Source organism: Carlito syrichta, unplaced genomic scaffold, assembly GCF_000164805.1.
Source record: "Carlito syrichta isolate Samal-C Ts95f unplaced genomic scaffold, Tarsius_syrichta-2.0.1 Scaffold242727, whole genome shotgun sequence".
Lineage (NCBI taxonomy): Eukaryota > Metazoa > Chordata > Mammalia > Primates > Tarsiidae > Carlito > Carlito syrichta.
The window spans coordinates 13,051-28,723 of NW_007186823.1; the positions used below are offsets into that span (position 1 = coordinate 13,051).

Below are 15,673 nucleotides of genomic sequence, written 5' to 3' on the forward strand. Positions count from 1 at the left end.
CTCAGCCTTCCAAGTAGCTGGAACTACAGGCGCGCGCTACCACGACCTGCTAATTTTTTGATTTATTGTAGAGATGAGGTCTCGCCAAGTTGCCCAGGCAGGTCTCGAACCCGCGGGCTCAGGCAATCCACTCACCTCAGCCTCCCAAGGCACAGGATTACAGGGTGCGCCACCAAACCCGGCTCTTTTTTTTTTTTTTGACAGAAAGGTTTTAGTCAACTAAAAAATTCACAAAAAACAGTATTGAAAAAGAGAAAAAGCATAAAGGTCTTTTAGCTACCTATATAGGTTGAATATTAGCTATTATTTGATACTTAACTATAGTACTTTTTTAAAAAATTATTTCAAATCTCATTGGCAGATTTTAGGTGGGACAAACAACTGATACTTTCTGGCTTTTAAACTTGTTACCAGAGGTGTTCCCCCAAGTGCCCTAAGCAAGGTTGTGACTTAACCACTGCTGCATCTCTACAATGGGTGGCAAGAAGTTTTTACAAGATCAGAGTCACCCAAAAGACAGAGAAGGGAAAACTTTGCTAGCCATAAATGAAGTGCAACCCACATTCTTATTTAACCATATTTCCTAGGGTCTCAGCTTCCCAGCTTATCTTCTATGAAGGACAAAAAATCACCCCTGTGCTCCCTCAGATAGAAGGCAGGAAATCAAAAGCTGTCCATGGAAGGGGAAAAGGTCAATAATTGGCCAAAGTGACATAAATAGCAAACCAGAAAGGACTCAGTGCATGTTTGGAAATTGAACCCAGGCCACCGTTATGAAAGTAGCCTCAGCTACTGGACTATATGGTGGAGTGGCCTCTGTGGTTCTTCCTAGAAGGAATCTAGAGCGGGAAGCTTTGAGCTTGCAAGGGATTTCAACTTTGTTTTATGCTAAACTTTGCTTTTAAGTTTAATCAATAGAATTCTTGAGGCTAACCAGGACATTATTTTGTCACAGAAAATCTTTTCTTTCATTGAACTTATCTTACATTTGGAAAGGAAAAGGGATTTTAACATCTTTTCAACTGGAGTCCAGAGAGAGAAACAGAAAGAAACTGGGAGTCTGACTGGTAAGAAATACTCACCCTTTTCCTGGCCTGTCAGATTCCCATGTTCCCCTCCTGGTGTCTTGCAGAAGAGTGGAGCAGCTTTGGTGACCCTACTTGCTATGCTATGGCTGTCAGGGCCAAGACATGCTATAGAAGAAACTCGTCCTTTTCTGTTTCTTGGGATTGTGGGCAAAAAGCCTCCTAATTTTGCAAGATGCAGCTCAACAGATTTCATGAGGGTATCAAACTAATATTTATTATTTCAGCGAGAGTAATATACACATAAAAGATTTACAAACACACAACACAAAACACGTTTACAAGCAAGCAGAGCACTTAGAAACACATTCACACAAATGAGAAGGCTAGGAAGAATCTTAGTGAACCTCACCTCAAACCAGCCATTTCCAACAAATGATCATGCCAGGTCCAAGTTGCATAAAAGCCCAAATGGCATAAAAGCCCCACATAGGAGAGAGAGAGGATTCCTGGCATGTATACTAGTTTGACTTACCCACTTACTTCTCAAATAACCATTTTTTCCTGGCACCCACAATGCATTGCAGTCAACTGAAACGACAAAGAGGAGAGAAGGGAGTGTCCTTGAAAAAAGGGCTCTCAGCAGTTGCTGGGACATCCCTAGAATCCCAGGTATGGGTTCATCTAGCCATGAGTAGCCGGTGCCTGCAAGGAGCTGTTGCCTTGCCTTCTAGTGTAAATGGGTAAGCCCTGGCACACTGTCCAGGGCAACTGCCCTGTCCATTGGACACCAGGTGTTCTAGGCTACTCAGGACTGATCCCGGATAAGTTTCCCAAGATTATAAGTGGACCCAGGTCTGCTGCTTGTCGGTCAAAGCCAGATTCAAGAAACAAGAGTTGATAAAAGGAAAAATAGATTTTATTCAAGAGCCAGCAACCCAAGGAGATGGCAGACTAAAGTCACTAAAAATGACCTCAAATTTTCAGGCTGGTTAAAGGGTTTTAAAAGAGAAACTTGGTATGGGAAACAATGAGAGTGACACAGTGCGGTTCCTGTATCAGGTTCTGATGGTTTCTCTTGGGTGGTTATCCTCCCAGGAGTCTGACTGGTGTATCTCAGCTGCAGTCAGATTACATATTAACTGTCTCATGATTTCGCCCAAGTGGGAGGGTCCCCAGATCAAGACTCCATTCCTTGTCTATTTTAAGATTAGTTTCTGGAGGCTGAGCATGGTGGCTCACACCTCTAATCCCAGCATTTTGGGAGGCTGAGGCAGGAGGATTACTTGAGATCAGGAGTTGGAGACAAGACTGGGCAACATAGCAAGAGCCTATCACTATTTTTCTAAAAAAAAAGATAGCCTCAGGAATTCTTAAGCAAGGATATAATAAGATAAGCATGCATTACGGAAGATGAGGGAGAAAGAAACAAGGAAGGAGAAAGAGGAAAAAGTTTTTAAAAGGGTGCATGACAAATTTTTTTTAAGCCGGGCTTGGTGGCTCAGCCTGTAATCCTGCACCTTGGGAGGCTGAAGTGAGTGGATTACCTGAGCCCATGGGTTCGAGACCCGCCTGGGCAACTTGGCGAGACCTCATCTCTACAATAATCAAAAATTAGCCGGGCGTGGTAGCACACGCCTGTAATTCCAGCTACTTGGAAGGCTGAGGCAGAAGGATCACCGGAGACCAGCAGGTCGAGGCTGTGGTGGCCGGGAGCGGCCACTGCACTCTAGCCTGGGCAACAGAGTGAGACTCCAAGTAAAAAAAAAAAAATTTTTTCAATTGGTTCCAAACACTTCTTGGTTACATCAGCACCTGATCTCAGACTTCCAACCTCCAGAACTGTGAGGAATAAACATTTGTTTTTTTTAAACTACCCAGTTTATGGTAATCTGTTATAGCAGCCCAACTGATAAAACAACACAATTTGGGTAAATCTTTGCCAAATGAAACCAGTTTAATATTTTGGGTTTACTAAAAACAGCTATGTCTTATCTGACTTATCAGTGTTAGGCATATAGCTTTTATAACTCTACTTAGGTATGTTCTTCCTAAACTTATACAGGTTTACTGATCAAATAAGCTAACATTCTTCTACTTATCGTTTAAGGTTCTGACTCATGTAAATTTGTGTTTAACCAAATTCATTTATTATGCTGACAAAGTTTATTTCAGTAATAACTATGTTTTGTGTATATCAGCTTGACGATAAATTCAAAGAGTTTTAGTTCACTAACCCCTTCGACTGATATTAAATTGAGTTCATTCACTGATGGTCATTGGATACCTAGCTCATTTCTAAGTAAGACAGGATTCTGAAACATTGATTACTAAGCATAGTTTTAAGTTTACATTCTCTTCCTTATTGTTATTTGTCACAGAGAGGCTATATTTTGGGGTCTATTCATGTGTTTATTTTTTCTACTTTGAAAAGGTGTAAAAGGGATGATTTAGCTATATAAACTTGGGTTATATGTATTCATGAGCTCTATTAATTTGCTATAATACTTTGTGACAAACAGTTCTCAGTTCTTCACTCTTTAGTTTTTTCTGTGAAATAGAAGTAAGTTTTGTTAAAAGTTTTTTTTTGTTTGTTTGTTTTTTGAGTTGGAGTCTCACTCTGTTGCCCAGACTGGAGTGCAGTGGCCGCTTCCGGCCACCGCAGCCTCGACCTGCTGGGCTCCGGCGATCCCTCCGCCTCAGCCTTCCAAGTAGCTGGAACTACAGGCTCACACTACCACACCTGGCTAATTTTTGATTTATTGTAGAGATGAGGTCTCGCCAAGTTGCCCAGGCGGGTCTCGAACCCGCAGGCTCAAGCAATCCACTCACCTCGGCCTCCCAAAGTGCTGGGATTACAGGCTGAGCCACCGAGCCCAGCTTGTTAAAAGTTATAATTAGTATACATGCATGAGATGCTACCAGGAGCAACCTGACAGATGGTGCAACTTGTAAGCAAGACAATGAGATATGATTTCATTTAAATAGAAAAGAGAAAATCATTTTGTCCTGATGTAAAACGACCAGTTGTTTCAGAACCAGAAAGAGGATATAGTAAAGGAGAAAACCTGAAAGAATATAGAGAGTTTTAGGAGATTAGAGAAAAGATAATTTTGTTTGCTTTGGCAAGAGGTAGCTCACTTTTGACAAGCATATTCATAATATTTTCAAAAGGAGTTTATGGTTCTGCTAATACCAAATATTATTTTGATGCAAAACTGGACTTTTTTTTTCTCTCTGTGAAAATGATGAATTTTTCATGGAATTGACAACAAAACTCTGATTTTTTTCCCTTTGCCCAAATTCCTGTTGAATGGGCCCGGGGTGTCACATACTACAATTAATTAAATCTCATCAGACAAGCTTTTTTATTAACCCTATATAATGTGGCTTACCTTCCAATCTGACTCTGGCATAAAACATCAGGTGACAAAGAAGGAAATGAAAATATTTAATCCCAAATATGTGTCTTTGACATATTTTGAAATGGCCCCTCAAAGCTATCTGATGTGGGGAGAAATTTGCATCTGTAGAGAAACTCCATTCACTTAGCCAGATCTTTTGCCTTCCAGACCTTCCTAGAATCACAAGGAATTCACCAAGAGTCTGACACCTTCAAAGTCTGAGTAAGAGACCTTTGCCATCTATGCTCTCTTAGGGCTACTACCTATGCGGTTTCATCCCCACAATAAGAACCTTGGTCTCCACAACCACCTTGATCTTATTCAGACATTCCTTTCTACCGATTCAGGTCCTTAGCTCATAGCTGCACTCTGTCCAACCAATTGTCAACTAAAGGGTTCCTAAAACCCAGCTATGACTTCTAAGGCTCTGCTTTGAGTTGTCCTGCCTTTTTGGGTGGAACCAGTGTATAACTTCCTTGTATTGATTTACAGTTTTACCTGTATCTACTGCCTCCTTGAAATGTATAAAACCAAACTGTAATTCAGTGGCCCCAGGTACACTTTCTCAGCATCTCTTGAGATTGTGTTTCCTGAGCCTCAGTCATATTAGCTGAGAATAAACCTTCTTAAGTGTATTTTGGCATAATTTGGATTTCTTTGTAATCTTCCCAAATAGCAGAGATTCTGTATCTCACCAGAATAACTTTCTGTACGTTATTCTGACCGTTTCATGCCTCAGGTTATTTTCTTTAAAATCAAACAAACAACAAAAGTTCCGCTTATCTGAGAAAGTTGTTTCCGTAAAATTGTGGGTTTTTAATGATTATTTAAAATAGTATATTTTCTTTTTTATTTTAAAGATGGGGGTACAATTCAGGGTTAGGTCCACAAATGTTCATTATGCAGGTACCTTTGTTGATGGTGTGTCATACCCCCGCTTCCCCCAGTTATTTTCCACTACTACCAATTCCTTTCTTTTAGTGTTGTGATAATTGTTCAAGGTCTGCTTATGAGTGAAAACATGTGAGACTCAGTTCTTTGTTTCTGTGAATGATCACTCAGTATTATAGATTCTAAGTCCAACCAAGTTGCTGTGACGTTCATAATATGTCCTTCTTTGTGACTGCATCATATTCCATCGTGTATATGTACCGCATTAAAAAAAAAACCTTTATCCAGTCTTCTTTCAATGGGCAGCAGGGTTGTTCCATGTTTTTGCTATTGTGAATAATGCTGCAATAAAGGTGCATGTGCAGGTATGTTTTTTCATGGAGCAATTTGAGTTCCTCCGGGTATACTCCTAGAATACTTTCATTTTTAATTAACAGAAGCCAATAAAATTTCAGGCACCCTTGAATCTAACTTAAGTGTTCAAATCTCCTGACAACTTTTGATTTTTGCCTCCCCCAAATTGAATCCTAAGTGCAAAATTTAATACAATAAACTAAAACTTTCAGGACATCTTTCTGCCTAAGCTGTACTTGACGTTTCCCAAAGGGGTCCCTGCAATATGACAAGATTTATTCTTCCACCTACTAAAAAGAGAAGTGCTAGAAATGATTACATTTATTTGATGCTTTACTGTTGATGAGTTGTGTGGGAAGTTGAGGAATCCCAAACCATGTGTGCCCAGGAGGTCTATGTCAGAATTACATTGCGCAGTCCCAGTCTTTAACAGCTTCGACCTTTTCAGGAACGATTTATTTATTTATTTATTTATGTATATATTTATTTCTAGTCAAAATCTCACGCTGTCACCCAGGATGGAGTGCAGTGGCACCATCATAGCTCGACATAGTGTTGGTCTCCTAGGCTCAGGCCATCTTTCTGCCTCAGCCTCCAGAGTCGCTGAGACCTCAGATACATTTCACCATGTCAAGCTAATTTTAGGCTGTTTTTGTAGAGATGAAATCTCACTACATTGCCTAGGCTGGCTGGCCTTAACTCTTGGGCTCAAGCAGTCTTCCTGCCTTGGCCTCCCAAAGTGCTAGGATCACAGGCATGAGCCGCCATGCCTGGCCTGTAGAAACTTTTATCGCTTCCGTTGCTCCGCTCACTTACTTCCTTCATTCTCCACAATATCCATCAAACTTTAAGCTCATTCTATAATACTTTAACCCTTCCCAGACCCTTAAAATTGTTCCCACTTAAAAAAAAATCCCATCCACATCTCCTCAGAAATATTTTCCCTCAGAAGCTTATTGCCCGGTAATGTTCCTCCTTTTAGTTTTGCTTTGATCTCAGCATTTTAGGAGACCAAGGCAGAAGATGTGTTGAGGCCAGGAGTTCGAGTCTAGCCTGTAAAACACAGGAGACTCCAGAGTCTCAAAATTAAATAAATTGGTCAGCACATGCCCATAGTCCCAGCTACTCAGGAAGTTAAGATGAGAGGATTGCTTGATATCAGGAGGTCAGGCCTGCAGTGAGCTGAGAGCATGCCACTGCATTCCAGCACAGGCAACAGAGGGAGATCCTGTTGGTGCTAGGTGGGGTGCGGCACAAAACCAGTGAATTCCTTGACTTGTTTCTAAGATGTATTTTAGAGCTGCTAGCAAAGTTTTAAAACAAAGTTTATTAGTGAAAGAAGAGAGAAAATAAAGGGAAACATGGCAGAGCTGGCATGGGTGGGAGAAACTGCCTTTTGCTCTTTCCAATAGACCTGATATACCTTCACAAGAATTGATGTGCTAAAGAGGGTGTAGCCCAGGTAAGCACTACTCCGAAGAGTGACATCTCTGGGCTCCTGGTGGGAGATAGAAAGGGAGGAGTGGTCTTTTCCTGTCTTTTGCAGGAGACCTGCCAGATGTTTCCAGGTCACAAGTTCCTGAGCTAAAAGGTGGTCTTACCATTTGCATGGCTTTGATTAGTTAAGGGGATGGTATTCAGCCTTCTGCCTTCCACAGGGAACCTGAAAATTTTCTTAGTGCTTATTATGCGAAACCATGAATTGAAAGGTTGGACTGGCCATTGCTTACTAGATTCTGCTGTGATCCTGTGCTCTTGGAGCAATAGCCGCCACCATATTTCCTGGCTTCGGCCACCTCCCCAACCTTGGGGAGGTGAGTCTCCTCTCTCTCTCTCTCTAATTGACTTTCTAAATAAACCATGTTTTCTAATCTTAAAAAAGAAAGAAAGAAATTGAGAAAGAAAGATTAAGCTGTCCTAGTCTCACATCTGATAGAGTTTTCTTTGGATTTGCTGAGGGGGTAGGGAGGCTGCTTGACCTGCAGTGAAATGTAATTTTTGAAATGTCTGAACACTTCCTGAAACATTCTTACGGGAAATTTGACTATCCATGTACAACGTGTGCTAGCTACCCTGGCCCGCTGGCTCTTAAAAATATAAAAACAGATTCTAGCTTAGGCTCTGACTCCTCTTCTGTTTTTTTCCTACATGAAAAATAATTCAGAATTATTTTTCAGACTTAATTAATTGGGTCAAATAACCAAAACTCCATTAAACAACGACATTTGACATCAGAGAAACAACCCGGATCAGAGTGATCACACACATTATAAAGGTCAAAAGACTTTTCATCTTTATTATATTTCCCCAAGAGATACTGTACTGTCTTATTTAAGTACAAATAACACATGTCCTTGTTTAAACAATATGTCCTCTTTAAAATAACACACAGCCGGGTTCAGTGGCTCAGCCTGTAATTCCGTGCCTTTGGGAGGCCGAGGTGAGTGGATTGCCTGAGACTGCAGGTTCGAGACCCGCCTGGGCAACTTGGTGAGACCTCATCTCTACAGTAAATAAAAAAAATAGCTGGGTGTGGTAGCGTGCGCCTGTAGTTCCAGCTACTTGGAAGGCTGAGGCGGAAGGATTGCCGGAGCCCAGCAGGTTGAGGCTGCGGTGGCCGGAAGTGGCCACTGCACTCCAGTCTGGGCGACTAAGTGAGACTCCAACTCAAAAAACAAAAAACAAAAAAAGAAAAATAAATAAAATAAAATAAAATAACACACAGACATATTAAGACCAGTTTTAAAATTACAACTGAATTTTCACAATTCAATAATGCAAAGTAAACATCAAATAATACATATGTATAAGAATTTGGGGAAATAACCAACTAGCTATAAGTATAATAGATATATTATGTAAATATAATAGATAAAAGGAGTGCTCACTTTGGTAGCACATATAATAATAGATACAAAGTCTTAAAATTCTCTTAAAAATGTAAACAAAGTTATATTTATGAATATATAAGAGCTACAACACTCATCACAAAACTTTAAAGGAACAGCATGCTTTCAAAAGTAAAACTATTTCAAAACTATTTAAATAAATGTAGTAATAATTCTTTGGCCAACATTTCAAAATAAACTGATATAAGTTACAGTATATATTAAATTATCTATTACAATCATATGGCTCTAATTTTATACTTTAAAAGTAATGCCCTCCAATCTGAGCTTTATGCTCTGCCCTCAAATGATCCTGGACTGTGATAGCTAAGGATATAAAAAGTAGAACTCCTAACTTATCCCTTGGGGGAGATTTGAATTCAGCAATCTGAAAATGTAGTTAGTATGTCAGGGAAGGAGGGAACCAGCAAAAATCCCTGGTTTCTCACTGTCCCTCCATGGCCTCCTGGAAGAACCCCCAACTCCTAGGAGTTCCACCTAACTGTATTCCACTTCTAGAAGAGTCTAGGTTTTTCCAGATTCTCTGCACAAGAGGCTCCTCTTTTCTTTTGTGCTGTCTGTTATTAGCGTCAGGATCAACTTCTCGCTGAAAATACCCATGTCCCTGGTCCAGTGATCTGGAAGTAAGAGACAATGTCAATAATTCAAGGAAGCAGTTCTCTAGAAAAGAAGATTATTCGCTTCCTGAGTCATTCTAACCAGAGTTTAGATTAACCCATAAATCCAATTTTATCTCTAACCCTCCCTTCTAAACCCCAACTCTGAACCATCGTTTTTAATTTTGATTCTCAGACCTGACCCACACTCCAAAAATCACCTAATACGCCAAGGTCAGGCCCTGTATGTGCTTTCTAGAGGGACTTTATGTGACTCAACTCAGGGAAGAGAGCACACGAGGAGAATGCCGCCTTGGCCCTCATCACAACTTGGGACTTTTATGTTGCTTTGAACCCAAATTCTACCCATCCTGCAAACATCTCTCCCATGACAACACCACCAACCATGAACCAGACACCTAGTCCCTAATGTTTCATGCTTAGTCCTAACCTTGGCTAGTTGCACAATATTTAACCAAATCTTTATTTACTCTTCTACCCAAATTGAAATTCTAATCTGCCAATCATAGCAAGCCTCCAAGACGCCCGTGTTTCTTCACCTCTGCTCATTCTGACAGATTTGCTTGACTCTAAACGTAAGGGGAAAGGTACAATTGTACAAGAGGAGAAATTGGTCCAGAGTGGTCCAATTTCAGGGGAAAGCAAGAATTTATGAGTGATCTGGCCATGATCAACATGTTTCAACATGATCAACGTGTTTCAAAGCAAATTTGGATTAAAATATAGTTTATTGACATGCATCTTTCAATTCTGAATACGAAGTTGTTCCATCTAATATCCTATTCATTTTTTTTTTTTTAAGTCAGACTCTCAGTCTGACTCCAACCCAGGTTGGAGTGCTGTGGCACACTCACGGACATGCAACTTCAACCTGCTGGGTTCAAGCAATGCTTCCGCCTCAGCCTTCCAAGTAGCTGGAACCAAAGGCACACCCCATCAACCCAGCTAATTTCTTGATTTGTTGTAGAGATGAGGTGGTGCCAAGTTACCCAGGCGGGTCATGAGCCCTTGGTGTCAGGCAGTCCTCTTGCCTCCAACTTCAGGGATTACAAGCGTGAGACACCATGCTCTGCCAGTATTCTTTTTTTTTTTTTTTTTTTTTTTGTGTTGGAGTCTCACTCTGTCGCCCAGAATGGAGTGCAGTGGCTGCTCCAGGCCACCACTGCCTCAACCTACTGGGCTCCAGCAATCCTTCTGCCTCAGCCTTCCAAGTAGCTAGAACTAGAGACACGTGCTACCACGCCCGGCTAATTTTTAAAATTATTGTAGAGATGAGGTCTCGCCAAGTTGCCCAGGCGGGTCTCGAACGCACGGGCTCAGGCAATCCACTCACCTCAGCCTCCCAAAGCAGGGGATTACAGGCTGAGCCACTGAGCCCGGCGCTCTGCCAGTATTCTATTGTTAAACATTTACTCTGTTATAAATGAATCTCTATACTGGTATCCCTAAGGGAAATAGGCCAAAAGAAAATTACAAAGAGAAAGTAGAAAGCACATCTCACTGAGGCCATGCCTGTGTCGGGTGGTCAATCTGTGGTGGTGAAGCTGACCAGTAGGCCGGGCCATGTGTATCCCGCGAGGCCATTTCCCAACATGTATAAGGAGATGTAGGGGAGGGGCGATGAGAGAGGGTCAGAAAGTGGGTTTCTCAGATGTCCTAAATAGGCAACAAATTGTTCTGTCCTCACCTCAGAGAACACAGACGTACCTTCCCGCCGGCCGATGACCTCAGTCCTCCACGGTCCCCAGAGCTCTAGGAAGGAGGGTGCGATCTCGCCCCCACACCCAAAGGTCCGGATCGTAAGCCTGGATCTGGAAGGACCAACAGGCCCCCAAAAGATGCTGACACCCCGGGAAGACCCTTCCATCCCTTTGTCCCGTCACAAATCCCGCCCGATCCCTCCTGTCCCTCAAGTCCCCACAGCTCCACTCACCTCCTCACACTCTTCCGGGGAAACCCAAGTCCTCCAGCCCATGGAACGGACGAACTGTAATCGAAGTTTGTGGAACAAGGGACGCTGGAAGTAGCTCTTCCCATAGAGGAATGAAAAAATGTCTTGCTTCGGAGCCTGGTTATCCTCCTCCATGTCATTGGCCAGGTAGCTGAGAGAGAAACCAGGTTGCTTCAGGGGCACAGCCAAGAGGGACCTCCACCTGATGTTCGTCTCCCAGAGAGGAAAGACTGGTCGTCTTCGGCACAGGACCTGAATCAGCCCTACCCGGTGCTACAGGGAACCACCCCTTCATCTGGAAGCCATGCTGCACAGAGCCCTTTTGAAGGGCACCTCTCACACCTTGATGATGAGGACAAAAACGCAACTGGAAAGCCTGAGGATGTCACCTGCCATCCTCACTCAGGGCAGGTGACATCACAATTCCCCCTTCCCTCTCCCCATCCTCACAGCCCTCCCCTTCAACTGGCTTTATGTGTACACACCTGTCTCCCTCATTCTGTCGTCAGTACCTTGAGAGCAGTAACTGACTCTGGGTTATTTCTGTGTTCCTCCCTCTCCTACCAACTCGCTGATATAGGGCTTGGTTCTACTGGTGTATTAATTCCACAAACATTTCTGCGACCTCCCTGACACCCTCTATTCCATGGCATACAGGATGAGCGTCACTAGATTTTGATGAATAAATGGATGAAAGCTTTATCTTATAGCCAAACGCAATAGTGATGACCTCACTGACTCAATATAACATAAACACCTGAAAAAGAAAAACAACATTGTGCTGAAGGTTTTAAGAATGTCTTGATATTCTGATAAGACCTTGCCTTCAGCAGGTGTCAAGTCTAAAGGGATCGGTGAGCGGGCTGTGGGCGGATAAAAAGCTATAATCCAATGTCATGATAAGGGAATTTAATCAGAGTGCTACTGGCAGGCAGAGGTTGGAAGATCAGTGAAGGCGGCACAAAGGTGGTGGTGTTTGCATGACTTAAAGGAGAGGTCATTTTCTTCAGCTACAGATGTATGAAGATACCTAGATGGAAACACAGTATAAATATAGAGGGAAAGGCATGTGATAGACACGGTGAAATAAAAGAATAAAGTATCAAGGAAGTTTGGTTGTAGAAATATTATAGGCTGGACTTGGTGGCTCAGCCTATAATCCCAGCAATTTGGGAGGCTGAGGCAAGTGGACTGCCTGAGCCCGCGGGTTGGAGACTAGCCTGGGCAACTTGGCAAGACCTCTTCTGTACAATAAATAAAAAATGAGCCGGGTGTGGTAGCACATGCCGGTAGGTCTGGCTACTTGGAAGGCTGAGGCAGAGGGATTGCCGGAGTCCAGCAGGTGGACGCTGGGGTGGCCATGACCGTTGAAACTTGGAACTTGGCACAACCTCATCTGTACAATAAATCAAAAAATTAGCAGGGCGTAGTGGCGTATGCCTTTGGTTCCAGTTACTTGGAAGGCTGAGGTGGAAGCATTGCCAGAACGCAGCAGGCTCAGGTTGCAATGGCCGTGAGTGTGTGACTGCACTCCAGCCTGGGCGACAGAGTGAAACCCCAACTCAAAGAAAAGAAAAGAAAAGAAAAGAAAGAAACATTATAGAGGGGGTTGCCTGCACCGAGAATCCTGGCTTGATTTAGAAATGATTGGCCAAGGAAGTTGTTTGGAGGGCAACAAGGTGGCGAGACTTGAGCTCCTGGAGGATATTCAGGCCTCACATACCAAGCCTACTGGCTTGGGGAGAGACTCTTAAGAATACCAGCAGGGAGCACTTTACTACAGATCTGTGTTGTGTAGGAGGGCCTGAATTGTGGCATCTTTCATGGGAATTTGGAGGAGGAAGACAAAAAATGACACGGGGCGTTTCTATGAGGAGGAGAGGGACTGAAGAATCAGACATGGCTCTATTGGCTTGGGGACAGGGTGGTGGCCATCAAGTCTTTTTCCTCTCTCCTTAAGCAGTTTACATTTCCTTTCGCTTTTTCCGTTCTTAACTCACATTTGGGGGTGCTTGTGAATTTTCACAGACGACGGTATAGCCCTAGCAGCATTTTGATACACAGAGTAAACAAACGAATGGGTTGACAGGCTAGAGTCCTGCTTCCCTTCCCAGGGTTTGAATACCGATGGATGTGCCGAGGTAAATACTCACAGAGCCAGGAAGAAATGAATCCGTCGGTATTGCCAGGAGAAGAGGCCAGCCCGGCTAAAATAAGCTATTACCATGGACAAGAGATACTGGTGGAGAGAGAGGAACCACAGTGAGAGCGCGGTCACATCCTGGACGGGACGAACCCGGGGCTGGGGTAGTGGGAGACTTGGGGAGGGGCTCTCTCCAGTGTGGGTGGCCGTGCTCGTGGGGAGGGCTGCAGATCAGAGGAGTCAGAGGAAGGGCAGTCCGTGCTGCCCAGGATGGCCAGTTCTGACGGGGCCTTTGTGGGGAGAGCGTGCGGAGGACGGCTGCGGCCTGGAGGGCCTCGATGAGCTGGAGCAAAGGGCATCCTGCAGGGCTGAGAGGAGTCGAACCAGGAGTCGAACCAGGAGCAACGACCACGCAGGCGGTGTCCAGGGCAGCCCTGGCTCAAGGCTCAGGTCCCAGGGACCCCAGCAGAGGCCAGGCCCGCCCATGCACTCTGCCAGAGACAACCAGCCCGTCGAAGGGAGGCGCTGACACGTCATGAAAGGCAGCACTGGGGAGCACCAGACGGGGATGTGTGGAGGAGAAGTTCGAACTGGGGGCTGCGAGAACCTGGCCTCCCCAGGCTTCGTGTGGGAGCGAAGAGTCCGGGGAGAACATCCTCACCTTGTCAGACGCCCTCAGGTCTTTGTCCCAGGCCAGGAATCTTTGAACCACAGGATCCTCTGTGGAAAAAGCACACGTGTCAGGCTGTCCCGGGAGCAGCGGAGCGAAGAGGGACACTGTGCCTCCCTTGAGGAGTTCAGGACTGTGGCCAAGGGTCAAGTGGATGGGAAGAGGGAGAGGGGACCGTTCTCTGGGGAAGGGACAGAGACTCCGGCTCCGAGAAGCCCTTGAGTAGTGACCGAGTAGGGAGGGCTTGAGTTTCACGGAAACGTCTGCCTGAGGAGGGTCTTTGACAAGCCATGATGCCTCTCATGGGACACGAATGTGCCGCCTCAGGACTTGTAAAGGATTTCTCGCCACTTTCCCATGAGCTGGTCTCTTTAGACGGTGTGAACACGGCCTTGCTAGCCCCGCCTACAGACGAAGACACTTCGATTCAGAAAGGCAGCAAGAGCCGTTACGTCTCAGGGCTGCAGATGGAACCAAGCTTGCTCATCCCGAGTGCTGGCCTTTCTCGAGTCTCGCCTAATTCTCTACGTGTCCCTGCCGAGTGGCCAGGACGCGGTCCTCCGGGATGGAGAGCTCGCCGGCCAGCAGGGCGTCTTTCCCTAGTCCCAGTGTGGGGCTGGAAGTGTCTCGTTTCGCCACGGAAGGGGATTGAGGTCCTCTCTGGGCCCCTACCAAGCAGCCTTTTGAAGACTTCGTGGTGCTCAGGAAGCACCGACGACACTCGCCGTCGCTTCAGCCTCATCCTGAGCCCACCCAGCGTCTCCACGACCCAGGTCTCCTTGGGCTCTGGGAACTGCAGCTCCTCCTCTTCCTCCTCCTCCTCCTCCTCGGAAACTGATGACCAGTCCCTCCTCCTCTTCCGGCCAAGCACAGGAGACGGGGGGCTGGGATCTACCCAGGGAGCTGAGTGAAGAAACCGGGCTGCGTGTGAGGCCTCCGGCTCTGGAACTCAGCCTGGGTGGCCGCAGCCCCCGCCTCCCACCCGCAGCAAAGCCCGAAGCCAAACGCAAGCCAGCCTCCCCCACCCTCTCCAGCCTCCCCGACGGCGGCCTTCGGCAAAGCCTCCTTCCGCCGCGCCCTTCTGTCGACTTCCCTCTGCCTCTCGGTGGCCCTGCCGTGTCCCATCTCTCTGTCCTCCACAGCTTCCTCATTACACACAACCACTTGCACCGAGTCCCTCTTCCCCTGCCTGCCTTGGGGCTCGCCTCCTAAGCCCCTTCCTGCTCCCCAGGTTTCCCTTCCACGTGGACTTTCGGTCCCCCCAGCTCTCCTTCTCTCACCCCTGGATGGCGAGTCCCTCCTCCTTCCCTCTCACGCCACTCAGGTGCTCCTCCTGACAGCTGCAACCCTCCCTCCCCGCTCGAGACTCTCAAGGGTCCTCTCCCTCCAGTCGCCTGACCTGATGGTCCTGGGGTTTCTTCATCTACCACCAACTGCGGGCAGGACGCTGAGGTGCTAGGCTGGGGGCTCTCATATTCAGACTGCGGGCTTGGCTGACCACTGGCCATGATTTCTCTCACACTCCTCTCCCCTCCAGAACCTAGACCCTGTGGTGCCCCGGCCTTCTTCTGGATTCTGGTTGAACCAAGCGCGTTATCTCTTTTCCAGTGCGGGGAAAGGCAGCAGCGGAGAACAGCTCTGAGAAGCTACTGTTGGCCACCTGCACTGCCAAGCGCGCTTTGAGCTCAGGCCTTCCAATCAGGAAGGCC

The 15,673-nt window shown here is 45.6% G+C and overlaps 1 protein-coding gene across 1 annotated transcript; it reads right to left on the reverse strand.

The window, feature by feature from the left end:
* Positions 1-10,927: 10,927 nt before the first annotated feature.
* Positions 10,928-15,472, reverse strand: LOC103253642 (speedy protein E4-like). The gene is made up of 6 exons (XM_008051900.1): positions 15,364-15,472; positions 14,637-14,867; positions 13,956-14,014; positions 13,305-13,390; positions 11,134-11,302; positions 10,928-11,011 (listed from the first exon to the last, which is right to left on the reverse strand). Exons 1-6 carry the CDS (start codon positions 15,470-15,472, stop codon positions 10,928-10,930), a joined length of 738 nt encoding a protein of 245 aa, XP_008050091.1.
* Between the last annotated feature and the right edge of the window lie 201 nt (positions 15,473-15,673).

Bases quoted from the DNA above. Each gene is read 5' to 3' on its own strand.
- LOC103253642 (XM_008051900.1), bottom strand. From the start codon at position 15,472: ATGGCCAGTGGTCAGCCAAGCCCGCAGTCTGAATATGAGAGCCCCCAG. The intron at 14,015-14,636 runs GTAGGGGCCCAG...CTTTTTCCACAG, and splicing joins AGTCTTCAAAAGGCTGCTTG to AGGATCCTGTGGTTCAAAGA. The intron at 11,303-13,304 runs GTGAGTATTTAC...TTTCTCTCTCAG, and splicing joins ATTCATTTCTTCCTGGCTCT to CTACCTGGCCAATGACATGG.